The sequence below is a fragment of the Lynx canadensis genome, chromosome A1, assembly GCF_007474595.2.
Source record: "Lynx canadensis isolate LIC74 chromosome A1, mLynCan4.pri.v2, whole genome shotgun sequence".
Taxonomy (NCBI): Eukaryota; Metazoa; Chordata; class Mammalia; order Carnivora; family Felidae; genus Lynx; species Lynx canadensis.
The window spans coordinates 172,109,496-172,126,964 of NC_044303.2; the positions used below are offsets into that span (position 1 = coordinate 172,109,496).

At 37.6% G+C, this 17,469-nt stretch overlaps 1 protein-coding gene across 3 annotated transcripts in view; it reads right to left on the reverse strand.

The window, feature by feature from the left end:
• Positions 1 to 17,469, reverse strand: part of EPB41L4A (erythrocyte membrane protein band 4.1 like 4A) — a 255,409-nt gene that overhangs the window by 2,015 nt on the left and 235,925 nt on the right. For 2 of the 3 annotated variants that reach the window (XM_030326299.1, XM_030326289.1), the window contains 4 exons: positions 4,961 to 5,008; positions 4,299 to 4,367; positions 2,932 to 3,042; positions 1,817 to 1,898 (listed from right to left, as the gene is read on the reverse strand). In XM_030326299.1, coding sequence (XP_030182159.1) covers positions 1,817 to 1,898; positions 2,932 to 3,042; positions 4,299 to 4,367; positions 4,961 to 5,008 — 310 coding nt within the window. The remainder of the gene's footprint in view (positions 1 to 1,816; positions 1,899 to 2,931; positions 3,043 to 4,298; positions 4,368 to 4,960; positions 5,009 to 17,469) is intronic. The other variant, XM_030326309.1, reaches the window with a different exon arrangement.

A 17,469-nucleotide genomic window follows, 5' to 3' on the forward strand; every position in this document is an offset into this window, starting at 1 on the left:
CACACTGATCCGTAGATGCATGTGAGCTGTTGTATGCAGAAAAGTGAGAACTATTTCAATGTGCAGAAGTTTCCTGCAATTCCTGAGTGATGGTGATCAGGGAGTCTAGGGTAGCTGGAAGAGCGAAAGTACAAAAAAATTCTTTGTGCTGAATCCAACTTTAAATTTTAAGACAAAGTTCTGAAAAATAACTGCCTGTTTATCCTCACGATAACCCTGACAGGTTATTTACGTTGCATAGAAATTGAAGTTTACAAGTTACACGGTTTGCTCAAAGTCACACAAGTGGTATGCAGAGACAAGGAGACATAAATGCAGGTCAATCTGAATGCAAAGCCTAAACTCCTAATCTTGAATATAAATTTTTAAAATACTATTGACTTGAAACAATTGTTTGCACAACCTATTGGCTCTTCCAGATCTACCTAATCAAAAATGAGGAAGATGTTATTGGATGTAGTAACTAATCATCCAGTCCTCCATTCAGGACTGAGGCATTCACTCCCCCAGCTGCTGGGAGTGTTGGCTGATATACGGCTAAAAAACTGAGCCCTCCCCCAGGAACTACCCTCAGCTGAAGACAGCCCCCTCCTTAGGGCACCCTTCAACAAGTGACTTGTTACATGGTGAGTGTCTATGTGTAAAGGCCAAGTGGGAGAGAGCCGATAGGCCCTCTCAGCTCTAGAGCTCCCTGTGGAATCAGCTGATGCTTTATTCGGAGAATACTACACCATTCAACATTTGGCTTTCTCTCTCATCCCAACAAGTGTTGATCCTTATGCTTTCCAATAAAGTTCCTCCATGTAAACCTCCATCTCAGAATCTCTTCCCAGGAAATCTAACATAAATTAGTACAGGCGTTTCTGACCCTGCTTAAGTCAATGACAAAAATGAATCTGGAGAAACAAAGAGCAGTGCATAACCTGTACCACTGGAGTCAGTTTTCTTAGATTGTCCATAAACTCCCTGGATTTACATATAAAACTGTGCTTACATGCCTTTTTATGGGAGACAGTAGTTAGAATTGCGTTCCAAAGGGATGGAGGATCTAATGAACGCCACATCACTACAAACAACGGGTGGACAATGACCCATTATAAACATCAACTTTGTTCTTAGAGTGATGGTTTAAGTAGACCTAAATCCACCCAATGATCTCACACAGCCTTTTTTTCTCTGATTTACCATAAGAGATGGTGTCAAACACCTTGCTGCAATATGTTTGTTAGAGTGCTCCCCTGATAGATCTAATCCAGCTGAGTAAATTGATTCTATTAAGGCAGACAGATAACTTTACTCTGTCCTTGAATTCCCTTTTAACCACATTATTTAAAACATTTCCAGAACAAAAGTAATTTTCTTTGATGGAAAAGACAAATGAAATAGGACTTGAGTAATTCTGTCTGCCATCAATAATAGAAAATGTGCCTGCTCTAAGTCTACCACTTTCTCGCTTCTCTGGCTCAAAAAATATCAAAGAATTTTTTTTTTTTTTTAATTAGTGAAGCTATTGTTTCTTTGCTCTGGTTTCAAATAATCTTACCATTTTCGTTATCCTTCGCTTTGCTCCAAGGATCAGACTGTTTGAGACCTTGCACTAGCTCTAGCTCTCACTTCTAACTTAACTCTTCCCATGTTGTGCCTTGTCTTGATCATGTAACCCTCCTTCCACGTTTTGTATAATTTCTTTTTAAATTATAGAATCTCAGAATGAGGTTAGAGATTCATTGCCCTATTTCCCCAAAAGAACTTTCAGAAAAGTGCTTCTCAAAAATTTTCATCAATACCAATACCTTAAAACTTTATTATTACCAACCTGATGAACTGTGGAGCCACCAGAACCCTGAGCATCTGAAGAACGTGTCACAGGAAGTGGAGGTACAAGATCCGTTTTTGAACTGCAGAGGATTTGTTTTAGAATTAACAATTGAGATAGTACCTAGAATCACAACTTGAGGTGGAAGAGAACTACAGAATAGAAAACATGTTTGATGTACCTATATACTCCTTAAGAGTACCTACCACAATACTTTACACGGAGAGATGTTTAATAAATGTTTTTGCATTAAGTTGGGCAGGCTTTGCATTAAGTTGAGCCAGGTTTTGACTTGCTCAAAATCATAGAAGAACCAATAGTAAAACATAAGTGTGGTTCCCATGTGCTCTAGTTACTGTGACATGTATAAATGGCCTTTCGATTTGTTTCCAAAGAAGCATTTGTGGCCATTTATTCTTTTTCTATAAACCTATGTAGCTATAAATAGCCATGCTCTACATTTTACAAACAAAAAATAAACAAAACCTGGCTTATAACTCTCTCGGCTGGGCTAGCTTATGTCCCAACTTATTAATGTTTATCAAAATTTTGAGCCTTAATTCAGAGTTAAATGATTAACATTCCTACCCAGCAATACCAAGTACATGATACATAATTATTTCATTAACATATTCATTTAAAATATAGCACCTCTTGCGACTATATTGTGAAATACAGTCACTTTCCTCAAAAGAAAAACTGAATAACACAAATAACCACAACATACGGTATTTGCTATAGTAAAAGAAAATGTCATCAGATCAAAAAGGAACATACACCGTTTCTCAAATAAGGATGCATTATTCATAATAGAATAGTTAATGCATTTTTTTTTTCTTGTAAAAGTTTCAGTGCATAGCTTGAAGGTACCATGATTCAGGCTAAGTATGATCTAGATCTGTGCTGTCCAATATGGTAGCCACTAGCCATACAGGGCTACTTAAATTTAATTAAGAATATTAAATTTTCAGTTTCTCGGTCACACTAGCCATCTTTCAGATACTTAACAGTTATAGATACAGAACATTTCCATCATTGCAGTAAGTCCTACTGTACTGTGCTGTTCCAGAACTGGAGTCCTGCAAGTGATAATGTACTCAAGCTTGCTCACTTACTTCACCTCCGAGAGAACAGATCGCTCTCCATCTGAACACTGAGACCTGCGATACTGGCGGTAACTTCGCGGTGAATGGGAATGCCTGATGCGGATTGGGTCACCTTGAGTCCTGAATAAGCAACCAAAAACATGGAAATAAACCAGAAGTCAGAAGAGGATAATTTGGAATTTTTCCTTAATATGGAAACCACAAAGGAATGACTTCAAGAATTTAAAAAGAACATGATCCCTCTGAGCTTAGAAAGCCTAAGTGGCTTCACTTTCAGGAGCTAACAGAAAACTGCCCTCTTGACCATTTACATGACCATTTCATTTACATGAAAATGAAGCTCTATTATTTGTATGCACATGAGTGTGTAGTTTTTTAATGAAAAATTCTAATGAAACTATTCCCTACAGTTGAATTTTTTCCAGTAGTGTGAAAGAAAAAAAAGTCTGTAACGCAGACAAATGGCATTCCTATGAGGAAAGGTTGGTCCTTATCCTAGCTAATTAGCCTGTCATTAAGAATTCAGTCTTTGGCCAAGAGATGAGGGGGTGGTAGGAAGGGGAGTTGGGGAGAGTGTGTACAAACCTGCAGTTTGACCAGAGTGGGAAGAAAGCATGGGTTACAGACGGAAATAAAGCAAGGAAATAACCCCCCACCCCCACACACCCTTTCTCTTTACCAATTACAGCAGGGCAGAAAACAGTAAATAGATCATCTTCTGCTGCATCCTACACTGAATGGTGATTAGGGAATCCTGTTACGCTTCCATGGAGCACATTCAATGTGCTAGTTCTATGGGCTAATGTGGCAGGATTCAGGGCCAATACAACTATCTTGTAGTGAATAAAAAGAAACATTATTACCAATCAATGAATCCCTTAAAAAAAGAACTTAGGTTTTAGAACACATTAATTATCAAAAGCTCCTGTGTACCCAACTTCATACAAACTGGCAGTTAATATATGATTGTGATTGTAGTGCAAAATAACAATTAGCTTTAATACACCCTTTTCTACCTCTTTCTCTACAGTTTTTTTTTTTTTTTTAATGTTTATTTTTGAGAGGGAGAGACACAGAATGCAAGCAAGCCAGGGGGCAGAGAGAGAGAGGGAGACACACAATCTGAAGCAGGCTCCAGGCTCTGAGCTGTCAGCACAGAGCCTGACCGAACTCACAAACCATGAGATCATGACCTGAGCCAAAGTCAGATGCTTAACGGACTGAGCCACTCAGGCACCCCCTTTCCTACAGTTTTAATTTTAGTTAAAATGTAAAGACAAAGCCCTTCATAGAATACCACCGGAAACTAAGAATGGACTATTCACTTATAAGTACTAATAAAACTTTTGTGACAAGATTTTCAAAGACATACTCACTCTATTTTAGTGTATGGAATCTCTTTTAATTGTTCTTCAGACAAACCAGAAGGATCCACAAGTTCCTTTCTAGAAGGGAATGAGCAAGAAAATTACATTTATGAAGCTGATAGAAATACAACTGGCAGGTGAGTTTTTCCTTCCTAACCTTATCCCCAAACACAGTATTAGTAAAACTAAGAGAAATATAAGCCAGGAGCAAAGATTAAAAACCTAGTATGTATTCAAGGAAAAATGGGGGGAAAAACCTTTTCTGTGGCTCTTCTACCTTTTTTCCAGTTTTTCTATAACTGGAATGTAGACGACTCTCCATCCATCATTTCTTTACAAAAGATCTGCTTCTCTCCCCTGTAGTATCTTTTTTCCTTCTGAATCTGTTTTCCCTGGTATTTATTTGTAAAACATTGTCCTGAGGCCATTTACAGGTTGAGGCTAACTGGCCTTAAGAGAGAAGATGTCAGGGCTACCTGTAGAGGGGCTGCTGGCACGGGAAGGCACCACCGCTGTGAGTCCCATGTTCCACATAATGATGGCAATGAAGAAAGACTATGTGACAGGCTTCAGCCAGAGGCTGCCTCTCGGTGTCAGTGGTCTCCCTCGTAAACGCCTTAACACTACATGGGTTTTGAAACAAGAAGAGGAAGAAAAAAATCAGTACTTACTGAATATGCTTCCATAACTCTTCTTTTGCTTGGATATCAGGGCTCCTCCTATAAATAGAAAAAACACCACTCATCTCTGCAAACATGCTTCATCGAAAAATCTAACAGCTAACTTTAGCCGAGCTACATTAATAGTTTTCAGACTGTGAAGTTCTTATTTGCCAGCTGGGACCAGACAACGAAAGACTGGGCAGGGAGAGCCAATGTGGGATAGCATAAAGATACAAGATAATTTATCTGCTAGTAGTACTGAAAAAAATCACGTAAAACCCAGCCACAGCCAAGGCTTTATCTGATGAAAGAGCCTAGAACTTGAAGAGCAAATCCACACACCCTCCACTGGTGATTTTACAGTGAAGATGATTCAGGGCTTCTGTTTCTGGTCCTTCTGGCTATTTCTAAGTAAAGGCAAAGAACTCATCCTGATTCTATTAATAGGAAAGATTCCCAACATGATCTGTGATTACCTAGTAGAAGCAGCAACCACAGGGAAAAGGGAATGGTGGGACAGCCCAGGCTGGCACACTGTGCCAGTGACCTACCTCCCTTTCATACTACATCTCATGTTGTGTTTCTGGGCTAGAGCATGGGCCCAGAAATGCTGGGATCTATGTGTGGCTTATACTGTCACCTCTGTGTGCCCTTCTCCATCCGAATCTACATACCCCACAAATCTCCAAAAATCCCCGAGTAGAAATTATACCACTACTTTTAATTTCCTAGAATGAGAAATTTCAAGTCTTTATCCATGTGTTCACCCTCCCCACAATAGCAATGAATACTAGAAATCTATTATCACTGCAAGTGTTGCCACAGAATGATTTTTTTTCCTAGTGAGAAAATGATAAGCTTTCGTTAGTCCTTTTAATAGAACCAAGGCCTAATAAAGGCCCAAAGAAAGGACGCAAAACCTAACAATTAAAAGGCCTGGTGCTACGCAAAGCCACAGCAATTTTACGTTCTGTGGAATTTTACGTTCATAATCTGTATCAGCATTTTTGGGCTCAATATCACTTTCAACATATGATATTATCATTGTTTTCATTTTTCTCAGTAATAAGGCACCACTGAGGCATTCTGGTAGGACTTTCTGAGACCACAGAATACAATAAGCTACTTTCTAGCAATTAAATTGACTAAGTGGCTTTTTCCTTTATGGAAAAAAAATCTGTAAAGGCCTTTTAACCAATTCAAAAGGAGTCAAAACATGGAAGATAAGGGGAGGGGATGAAGCCTTGGTCTCAAATGTAAAAATGTGATATTGTTAAATGTTGATTTTGTTATATAATAAAATTATATGCTTAAAAAAATTTTTTTTAAAGTTTATTTTGAGAGACAGAGCATGAGAGACAGAGAGAGGGGAGGGGCAGGGAGAGAGGAAGGAGATAATCCAAAGCAGGCTCTACACTGTCAGCACAGAGCCTGATGCAGGGCTCGATCCCATGAACCATGAGATTGTGACCTGAGCCAAAATCAAGAGTCACTGAGCCACCCAGATGCCCCTATACACTTTTTTTTTTTTAAGTCTTAAGAAATGCTTCTTTGGAAGGATTTTCTGTAAGGAATCTGCCTTTCCTATGTTTGGCTGGTGTGATTCACTAGACAATATTTTAAATGATACTTCTGGAGAAGGTGCTAATACTAAAAAGCACTAAGCTATTTATACTATTCCCAGAGAAAAGATGGTTCTGCTTTACCTATACATCAGCATCTAATTGTCAGAGAGGGTCACCCAATAGTCTTAAGTATTACAGAATATCTAGGTTAGGAAGCCATTCTATTGAAAATCATTCTTATCTCTGAAGGTGCAATAGTAAGGCTATCTTTGAGTTGAAGAGGGTTTCTCAACCTCAACACTATTGACATTCTGGGTCAAATAATTCTTTGCTGTAGAGGGCTGTCCTATGCGTTGTAGGATGATTAGTAGCCCTATGGTCTCTGCCCATGATATCAGTAATACCTCCCCACTGTGACAAGCAAAAATGTCTCCAGGCATTGCCAAATGTCCCATGGGGCGCAAAACTGCCCGAACCTGGAAATAACTGGTCAAAGGTTTGACCTGAAAGTAAAGTAGTTATGGTTGGGTGGAGGAACTGTGAGGCCAGGTCACTGTAGAGATCCATTATGTGATTACTGACACAGTGTCGGAGAGAATAATAGCAAAGCAGGAACTAAATCTTCAAATAATGAGGTAAGGGACGCATACACAAGGAGTGGTATAATTTGATGGCCTGAGATTCAAAACCGAGTGCTTTGAGGAAAGAGGAAGGGAGAATAAGAAAAAGCAATGAGGGGCAAGTAGGATGTGCCTGTCCCCCATGACTACCATATCAGGCTAGTGAGAGAGAGATGATGAATATAAGCAACATACAAAACACTTGATAACTGGATATTTCTGAGTGCTGGAATTGCAGGTAATGTTATTATTCATACTTACCTATCTTTTCTGATTTATTTTTAGTCAAGAGAATTTTTTTTAAGTTTATTTATTTTTGAGAGAGAGAGAGCACAAGCAGGAGAGGGGCAGAGAGAGAGGGAGACGGAATCCCAAGCTGGCTCCACACTGTCATGGTCAAGAGAATTTCTAACTTTAGGTATCAAAAAAGAAAAACATAAAAATATTTCCATGGTTTAAAAAATTACTATTGTTGCAATTCCACAGGCAATACCTTTCATTCCCATCTTGTAAGAATTAGCAGAAATGTTACCTTAACCCAAATGGGAACATTAGTCCTTGGAGCCATAAATACTGGTCCTAAAAGATTCAGGAATTTAGTCTAGATGTTTAAGTTCTATAGCATCTATAATAAGCATCTACGATTGTCATGTTTAAGTTACTGAGTTCTGAAATGCACAGCAGTTTCAAGCAGCTTTATGTCAGGGAGAAGTTCCAAAGCTAAAAACAAAAAAAAACAAAAAACAAAAACAAAAAAAACAATTTCCTCCAATTGCTAGACCACCTGTGATTTAACAAATGTAAATACAGGCAACATGCTAATGAGGAATGTATTATTCTTATGCTTACATCTGCACACATTTAATCAATAATTTAGGATGATTTCATGATCTGCAGCTCAACATCATTTTGTGAATTTAGAAAGCTGTGGGATTTTGACAGCCATTTTTCTTAATTAAAGTGCTCTTAATTATGCAGATGTTTTATTTGAACTCTCCAAATAAGTTCCTAAGGAAATAGAGCATATATATATAATACACATGAAGTTCAATATTAGTCCCATATTTTTCAAAAACAAAACATCCCTCATCTACACCTGATACCAACAGCCCAATATAAATATTCATTTTTCAGAGAAATTAGCTTTGATGAGACATCATTTAGAATCATCATCTCCTTTCTTCCAAAACTCTAAGAACAACACTTGTTAAATCTACAGTGTTTAAACCCCATCACTGCATATAGTCTTTTACATCTCCCTAACGTTACGATTATATTAACTAGAAAACACTATATGTTATACTATGGGATACAATACACTATATTTTTATGTACTATAATAAACTAAAAAATAAATGAGGTAGCATTTGACTTCATGCTTTTGTGACCTTACCACTGAACGCTGTTCTAAAAGGAAATTTAGACTTGAAAATGTAACTAAGAAAACTGTAAGTTTATAAAACATCTTTATTTTAAAAATTCAAAGCCCTTAACAAATATCTCATTAATTCCTCATCATATTCCTGAGTGGTCAGAATAGACACGATTAAGAGAAAGCTTAATCTTCCACTCCTTCCCTCCCTCTGTCAGAATTAAAGAAGGATTAAGAAGCCACAGGGCTCAGCAACCTGGCTACTGAAGATCATTCAAGGAGTCACTTCCAGAACCTACATGCTAAATCTCTGAGGAATCAGACTTCTGTTTTGTCTTTAATGGGAACATCACTTCACCCTGACAATCCCATCTTCACATCAATTATTTTTGAATAAAAATAGTGAGACCTTACCACCACCAGAGGGAGCATGAGCCTTCTCACACACACAAGTTGAACCTATGAGAACTATTGTTTCAGCTTCACTGCCTCTTCCAAATATACCAATGAGTAAAGTTCTACTAATATAGAAAAGCATTTTCACCAAAAGTTTCTAATGATAAGTAAACAAGAATGTCATGGCAATGCAGCTTCAAAATGTACTAGAAAGAACTGTACTTCTCAACATTTTCCTAGATGAGATCCAATGATATTTTAGCTTAATGTGTTTTAGGAGAGAGGGGGTTTGTATTTTATACTATTGTATGTCTCTGGCATTTATAATACATAAAATTTTCTAGCTTTTTATTGTAAATTTGAAAAATAAAATGAATGAATCATGTGAATGATGTATCATAGCATTCTAAACCCTCAGTGAATATATGTCCATATAGCAATTTATTGACACGGTAGTAGGCATTAAGAATATGGGAGTAATTGACAGTTAAGTGGTTTACTGTATATCTGAAATGTTAATTATATGTGAAGAACAATTTTAATTACTTTCTCAGATCCTGCTCTAGTCATGTTACCATTTTTTTAAAAAGCAGTAGCGATTCTTGGGGTGCCTGAGTGGCTCAGTTAGTTGAGCATCTGATTCTTGGTTTTGGCTCAGGTCATTATCCCAGGGTCGTGGGATCAAGCCCGGCGTTGGGCTGGGCTCTGCACTGAGCGTGGAGCATGCCTAGGATTCTCTCTCTCTCCCTCTCCCCTTCTCCCTGTCTCTCTCTCTCTAAAATTAAAAAAAAAAAAATTTTTTTTAATTAAAAAAAAAAACATTAAGAAAAAAGCAGTAGTGGTTCCTAAATTTGCACAGAACCAAATTATAATCTTCATTTGAGTTGGCCCCACCCCGCTCTCTTCACATCTCACCTCCTCTTTATCTCAAGGGAAAAAAATCAGTACCTTACAGCATTTCTAGAGATTGCCCAAGACCTAGAGAACTTATTATAGTAACTGTAATCCCAAGTATGATATCACAGGTACTTGTCATATAGGACTTGAATTTTCAGCAATATGAAAATGGTATTATCTGTTTGTAGAGATGACACTGGGAGTTCATGGAGATTAGGCAGTAAGCTAACATTGGGGAGGCCCAGAAAGCAGAGGTCTGACAATGGCACCCAGCAAATAACTTTCTTAGTTGTCAACAAACCTCAGGTTTTTAATGTCATAGCTCAAAGAAAGAGAGCTCAGTTTGTCCATAGAAGGTAGGTATTCCATCATCTTGCAGAGTTGTAACAGTTTTATCCAGTTGCCTACTTGACATTTCCATTTGATTACACACTTGGTTTCTCAAACCTAACAAAACAAAAATCTTGACACTCTCTCCACACACATCTCCAGCCCATCTCACCCACCTCAGTAAAACCTCACGACTTCCCGCTCCACCCATCAGTCCCAGATTGCAAATTCATGCAAAATACCTGTCACACTCCCAAATCCGCCAGCACTGCTTCCAAAATGTGTTTTCATCCACTTCTCTTCATTTCTGAGCTAAAACCACCTCTCAGACCTAGCCCACCCCAGAGGTTTTCCAGTTGCTCTTCCTATGTCCTTTCTCCTTCTCAGTCTGCTTTTTACCAAGGAGGTAGAGTAACTTCTGAATGAACTACTCTTCAAATAGATTTTTTTTTTCACTTGGAATTTCTTTAACTGCATTTTGGTCATATAGCTATATAATTAATCAACCAAGTTCAGTTACAAAGTCATCCCAAATATTTGCTAAATCTTTTTTATGGTTTGCTTTAAACCTAAATTCCAGAAAGATGCACATCAAACTCTTAATGGGGTTCTCTCCCACGACTGCATTTTTCTGAGATAATCCTGTACCTGATCTTTTTATCATGTAAATAAGATTAAAATTAAAGTTTAAATAATATTTTAAGTTTAAAGTACCATTGGATTCTTCTCTGATTTCAGCTGATCTGATAAAAACAATACTGAGTTTAAAGGCATATCTCTACCTCAAAAGGGCATTCTGAACCTCTGCTTCTGGACACAATGGAATAACTGGTTTCAGAGGGACCCTTCCCTCCTCAAGGACTATAAAATAAAACAAAATATACAAAGCAACTGTTTCTCAGACATTGGGCAACAGACAAGATAAGCCTATGATGTTTGAGAGAAGAGAAGCACAAGGCAAGCCCCCTCATTTGCTTCAGTTTTCTCTGGGGGGACTTTCCAAGTATGGGACAGGGAAGTGGAGCTCAAGAGGCAACAGTCTCACGTGGCTGGGGAGGCAGAGATCAGAACGTGAGGCTACTGATCAGGCTGGAATTTACAATGCAGGATAAAATTAAAAAGGGGACTTCAGAAGTCTGTACGGGGTTTTCCTTAAGAGGATGGCTGAGTATATTCATTGCACTTAATCTCTACATAAGCGGGGTAAGACTATATGAGGCCTAACAGAGAGAAGCTGCTGTAAGACTTAGAGCCGAGCAGAGACACCAGAGAGGTGAAGTGGTAGGAGACAGAGTTCTGATGCAGCTGCTGTGGAAGAGCCATGCTGAACACTGTATGCTTCAATTAAGACTCCAGAAAGGCCAAGCTTTAGGAATGGGGATGAAGCCTAAAGTAAAAAAACACATCCTAAACTAATGAAAAAGTCTAAAAAGTCCCACACTACCAAAGCATAAACCCAAGCGTAAAAAATAAGATTGAAAGTAGCCACCAGTAATTTAGCCACCTGCCTGAACAAAATTTGACTCTTTAAAGAAAGATAGCATAGGGGCGCCTGGGTGGCTCGGTTAGTTAGGCGTCTGACTTCGGCTCAGGTCATGATCTCATGGTCTGTGAGTTCAAGTTCCACGTCAGGCTATGTGCTGACAGCTCAGAGCCTGGAGCCTGCTTCGGATTCTGTGTCTCCCTCTCTCTGCCCCTCCCCTGCTCCTGCTGTGTCTCTGTCTCTCAAAAAAAAAGTGAATAAACGTTAAAAAAAAATTTTTTTTAAAGAAAGGCAGCATAATCCAGACCTCCTAATTAGACATCATCTAAAATTTTCAGCATATATGGGGTGCCTGGCTGGCTCAATCAGTACAGCATACAACTCTTGATCTTAGGGTTATGGGTTCGAGCTCCATGTTGGTGTAGAAATTATTTAAAAATAAAAGCTTTAGGGGCACCTGGGTGCCTCAGGCAGTTAAGTGTCCAACTCTTGGTTTTGGCTTAGGTCACAATCTCATGGTTTGTGAGTTTGAGACCCATGTCTGCTTGGGATTCTCTCTCCATGCCCCTCCCCTGCTTACTCACTCATTCTCTCTCTAAAAATAAATAAACTTAAAAAAAAATAATAAAATCTTTAAAAAATAAATTTTCTGCATACAATAAAAAATTATTATATATGTAGAGAGATAAATATAATCACAATCTAAAAATAATAAAAGTAGTCAATAGAAACATTTTTAAATGTGGGAATTCATAAACAAGAGCTTTAAAACATCTTGTAAATATGTATATAACAACTTCTAGGAAAATATGGACATAATAAATGAATACATGGGAAATCTCAACAGAGAAGTGAAAACTATTAGAAGAACAAAAGTAAAAGTCAGAGAGCTTTAAGAGGAGACTGGATAACACAGGGCGAAAAGAATTGACTAAGCTGAAAACAAGTCAACAGAAATCAAAATTTAAAGGGGAAAAAATATTTTATAAATGAACAAAACCTTAGTTGCTTTTGGGACAATATTAAATGGTCTAGCATATATACAATTTGATACCCAAGAAACAGAAGACTGAATGGGTCAGGAAAAAGAATTGGAAAATATAATGGCCAAAAGTCTCATAAATTTGGTGAAAAACATCAAATTACAGAAACATAAATAATAAATATAAAGATGACATTTAGCTATACCATAGTCAAACAAATAAAAAGATAATGAAAAAAAATCATAAAAGTAGCTGGTGAAACAAAAGACAAATTCCATACAGTGCCTATGGAATGAAGATAGACTTATCAGAAATGACAGCAACCAGAACACAACAGAACAATCTCTTTAAGTGTGAAAGAAAAAACTATCAACTTAGAATCATATAGCTAGTGAAAACATCTGCTCCAAACAAGGGTAAGATAAAGACATCTTCACATAAACGAAGAGAATTCCTCATCTGCAGACTGGTACTACAAGAAATGCTGAAGGAAGGAAAATTGAATGTCAGACCTAGAGGAAGAAATAAAACACACTGGTCATAGTAAATATGTGGGTAACTGTATTCATTCTTTTTTGCTTATTTATCTTTGAGAGAGAGAAAAAGAGAGTGTATGTGCCTAAGCTGGGGAGGGGCAGAGAGAGAGGGAGAGAATCCAAAGCAGGTTCCACCCTACCAGTGCAGAGCCTGATGTGGGGCTTGTGGGCTTGAGCCCACAAACTGTGAGATCATGACCTGAGCTGAAATCAAGAGTTGGATGCTTAGCTGACTGAGCCACCCAGGCACCCCACTGTATTCATTTTCTATTGCTGCTGTAGAAAATTGCCACAAATTTAATGGCTTAAAACAACACAAATTTTTTTAATATGAAATTTATTGTCAAACTGGTTTCCATACAACACCCAGTGCTCATCCCAAAAGGTGTCCTCCTCAATACCCATCACCCACCCCCCTCTCCCTCCCACCCCCCATTAACCCTTAGTTTGTTCTCAGTTTTTAAGAGTCTCTTATGCTAAAACAACACAAATTTTTTATCTTACAGTTCTGTAGATCAGAAATCTGACCAAGGTCTCACTGGACTAAAATCAAGCTGTGACAGGGATGCATTCCTTTCTGGAGGCTCTAGAAGAAAATCCATTCCCCTACCTCTTCCAACTTTAGAAGCTGCCCACATTCTTTGGCTCATTGCCCCTTCCTCCATCTTTAAAGCCAACTACAGCAGATTGAGTTCAAACTGAATAATTTTCACTCCCTCTTCTGTCTTTTCTTCCACTTTTTAAGAACCCTTCTGATTACTTTGAGCCCATTTGGATAACTCAGGAAAATATCCCTGGCAGAAGGTCAACTGATTAACAATCTTAATTCTACCTGCAACCTTAATTTCCCTTTGTCATCTAACATAAAATACTTACATGTCATGGAGGTTAAGATGTGGACCTATCTAGGGGACTGTTTTCTGCCTACTACATTACTATAACTTTACCCCCCTCTTTTCTTAATTTCTTTAAAAAACAACTAAACTGTTTAAGCCAAGATAATAACATTATAATATGGGGCTATTAACATGCAAAATTAAACTATATGCCAGTAGCACAAAGGAAGAAGAGAGGGAATAAATGGAGTTATATTTTTCTAAATTTTACATAAAATATTACATAAAATTTTACATGCATTTTACATGAAAGATTATGATATTAATCCTAAACACATTATGATAAATTAAAGAACCATACTGTAAGCCATGGAGAAACCACTAAAGAAAAAAATAATAAGTATAGGGAAGATGTTAATTAAAAGTAAAATGGAGAACCAAAGTATCCATTTAACACAAAATATAATAGGAAAGGAGGAACAAAGCAACAAAAAAGATAAATAGGAAAAAGAGCAAGATAGGAGGCTATTAATGTATTAATAATTATATTAACTGTAAATATACTAACATTCAATTTAAAAGGTAGAGATGGTCAGACTTGATTAAAAAAAAAAAAAAGACCAACCATTTGCTGTCTACAAGTAATCAAAAGATGGACTCTAAATATAGAGACATACTTTGGTGGTGCCTGGTGGCTCAGTTAGTTAAGCCACCAACTCCTGATTGAGGCTCAGATCATGATCTCACAGGCATGAGATTGAGCGTGAGGAACTCCGCACGGGGCATGGAGCCTGCCCGACATTTTCTCTCCCTCTCCCTCTGCCCATCCTCTGCTCCTGCATCCTCTCTCTCCCTCTGTCTCTCTCTCTCTCAAAAAAAAAAAAAAAAAAAAAAAAAAAAGACATACTTTGGCTTAAAATAAAAGAATTACAAGTACATAACATTCAAACAGTGAGCATGAAAAAGATTTGTAATGGTTATATATATACACACATAAGAGTTTGTGTGCCTATGTGTGTAGTAGACATAGGGAAAAGAATATTACCAGCAAAAAGAAAACATTTCACTATAATAAAACAGTCAATTCCTCAGGAAGACAAAAAATAATTGCAAATATACCAGAGCTTCAAAATAACTTAAAGCAAAAACTGACAGAACTGGGGCACTTGGGTGGCTCAGTCAGTTAACCTTCCTACTCTTTATTTTGGCTGGGGTCATGATCTCGTGGTTGGGTGAGATTGAGCCCTGCATCGACACAAGCAAATGACAAGCAAAGCCTGCTTGGCATTCTCTCTCTCTCCCTCTCCCTCTGCCCCTCCCCCAATTGGGTTCTCCCTCTCTCTCTCTCTTTCTCTCTCTCTCTCTCTCTCAAAATAAATAAAAAGACTTTAAAAAAACCTGACAGAACTAAAACAGATAAATTCATAATCATCTTTGGAAATTTTAACATCCCTCTCACTCAATGACTGGAGAGTAAACAAATTGGAAAAGACAGAGGCCATCAGAACACCATCAGCTAACTAGATATACTTGACATTTATAGACTACACCCAATGACTAAGAATACTCATTCTTCCCAAGTCCATCAGATCATTCATCATCATATGCTAAGTCATAAAACAAGTCTCAATAAATTTCAAGGGATTAAAATCTTACAGATTATTTTATCACAATGGAATTAAATTAGATATCAATAATAGGCACAACCTGGGTGGCTCAGTCGGTTAAGCTTCCAACTTTGGCTCAGGTCATGATCTCACAGCTTATGAGTTTGAGCCCCACGTCGGACTCTCTGCTGTCAGCACAAAGCCCACTTCAGATACTCTGTCCCCCTCTCTCTCTGCCCCTCCCCCATCTGTCTCTCTCTCTCTCTCTCTTTCTCTCAAAAATAAACATAAAAAAAAATACTAATGAGATATCTAGAAAACCCCCTAATATCTGGAAATTAATCAACACACTACTAAAAAAAGTCCACCGTCAAAGAAATCACAAGAGAAATTAAAAATTATTTTGAATTACATGATAATGAAAACACTTATTAAAATATGTGACATATAGTTGGAGGGAAATCTGCAACTCTGTACTTATATTTAAAAAGGAGAATGGTTTGCAGAATGCCTGGGTGGCTCAGTTGGTTAAGCAGCCAACTTCAGATCAGGTCATGATCTTGCAGTTCACACAAGTTCAAACCTGGCATAGGGCTCTGTGCCGACGACTTAGATTCCGTGTCTCCCTCTCTCTCTGCCCCTCCACCACTTGCGTGCTCTCTCTCTCTCAAATGTAATAAAAAACATTTAAAAAAAGGTTTAAAATCGTTGTCATCTTAAGAAGATGAAAAAAGAATAAAAGACAAAATAAACAGAAAGAAATAATAAAGAGTGGAAATCAGGGGCGCCTGGGTGGCGCAGTCGGTTAAGCGTCCGACTTCAACCAGGTCACGATCTCGTCGTCCGTGAGTTCGAGCCCCGCATCAGGCATCTGGGCTGATGGCTCAGAGCCTGGAGCCTGTTTCCGATTCTGTGTCTCCCTCTCTCTCTGCCCCTCCCTCGTTCATGCTCTGTCTCTCTCTGTCCCAAAAATAAATAAACGTTAAAAAAAAAAAAAAAAAAAGAGTGGAAATCAATGAAATAGACAACAAAGAAAAACCCAAAGTTCTCTGAAAAGATAGATTAAGGGAAAAATTAAGAGAAATACAATCAACATCAGGAATAAAAGAGGTAATATCACAACAGATGTTAAAAAGACACTAAAGCATTATTATGAACAAGTTTTTGCTAAAAGATTTGACAAGTTAGATAAAATGAACAAACTCCTTTTAAAACATATATTACTCAAACTCACACAAAACAAGTAAAAAACCTGAATAGCCCAATTTATCACTATCTGTTTAAGAAATCAAGTTTATAATTTGAAACTTTCCACTAAGGAAATTCCAGACAGAGATGGTTTTACTGGTGAATTATATCAAATATTTAAGGAAGGAATAATGTTAATTTTTTACTTCACTCTTTCAGAAAATGAAGAAAAAGGGAACACTTCCCAAATTATTTTAAATGACCAGTAAAACCCCATTGCCAGAAACCTGACAAAGATACTTACTACAAGAAAATTATAGACCAGTGTTTCTCAACAAAATAGTATCAAATAGAATCCCACAATATACAGAAAAGATAATACATCATGACCCTGAGGGCTTATCTCAGGAATGCAAGGATGTATCATTCAAAGCAAATCACTGTAATTCTCCCACTAACAGCATAAAGAAGAAAACCCATATACAGTCACCTCAGATGCAGAAAAAGCTTATAACAAAATTCAAGATTCATTCATGATAAAAAAAAAAAACCTCTTACACTAGAAACAGAATGGATCTTCCTCAGTCTTACAGCTAGCATCATACTTAAACATATTGAATGTTTCCTCTATAGGAAAAAGAACAAGCCAAGGAGGTCTCCTTTCATAACACTTCTTTTCAAAATTGTAATACAACACTAAAATGG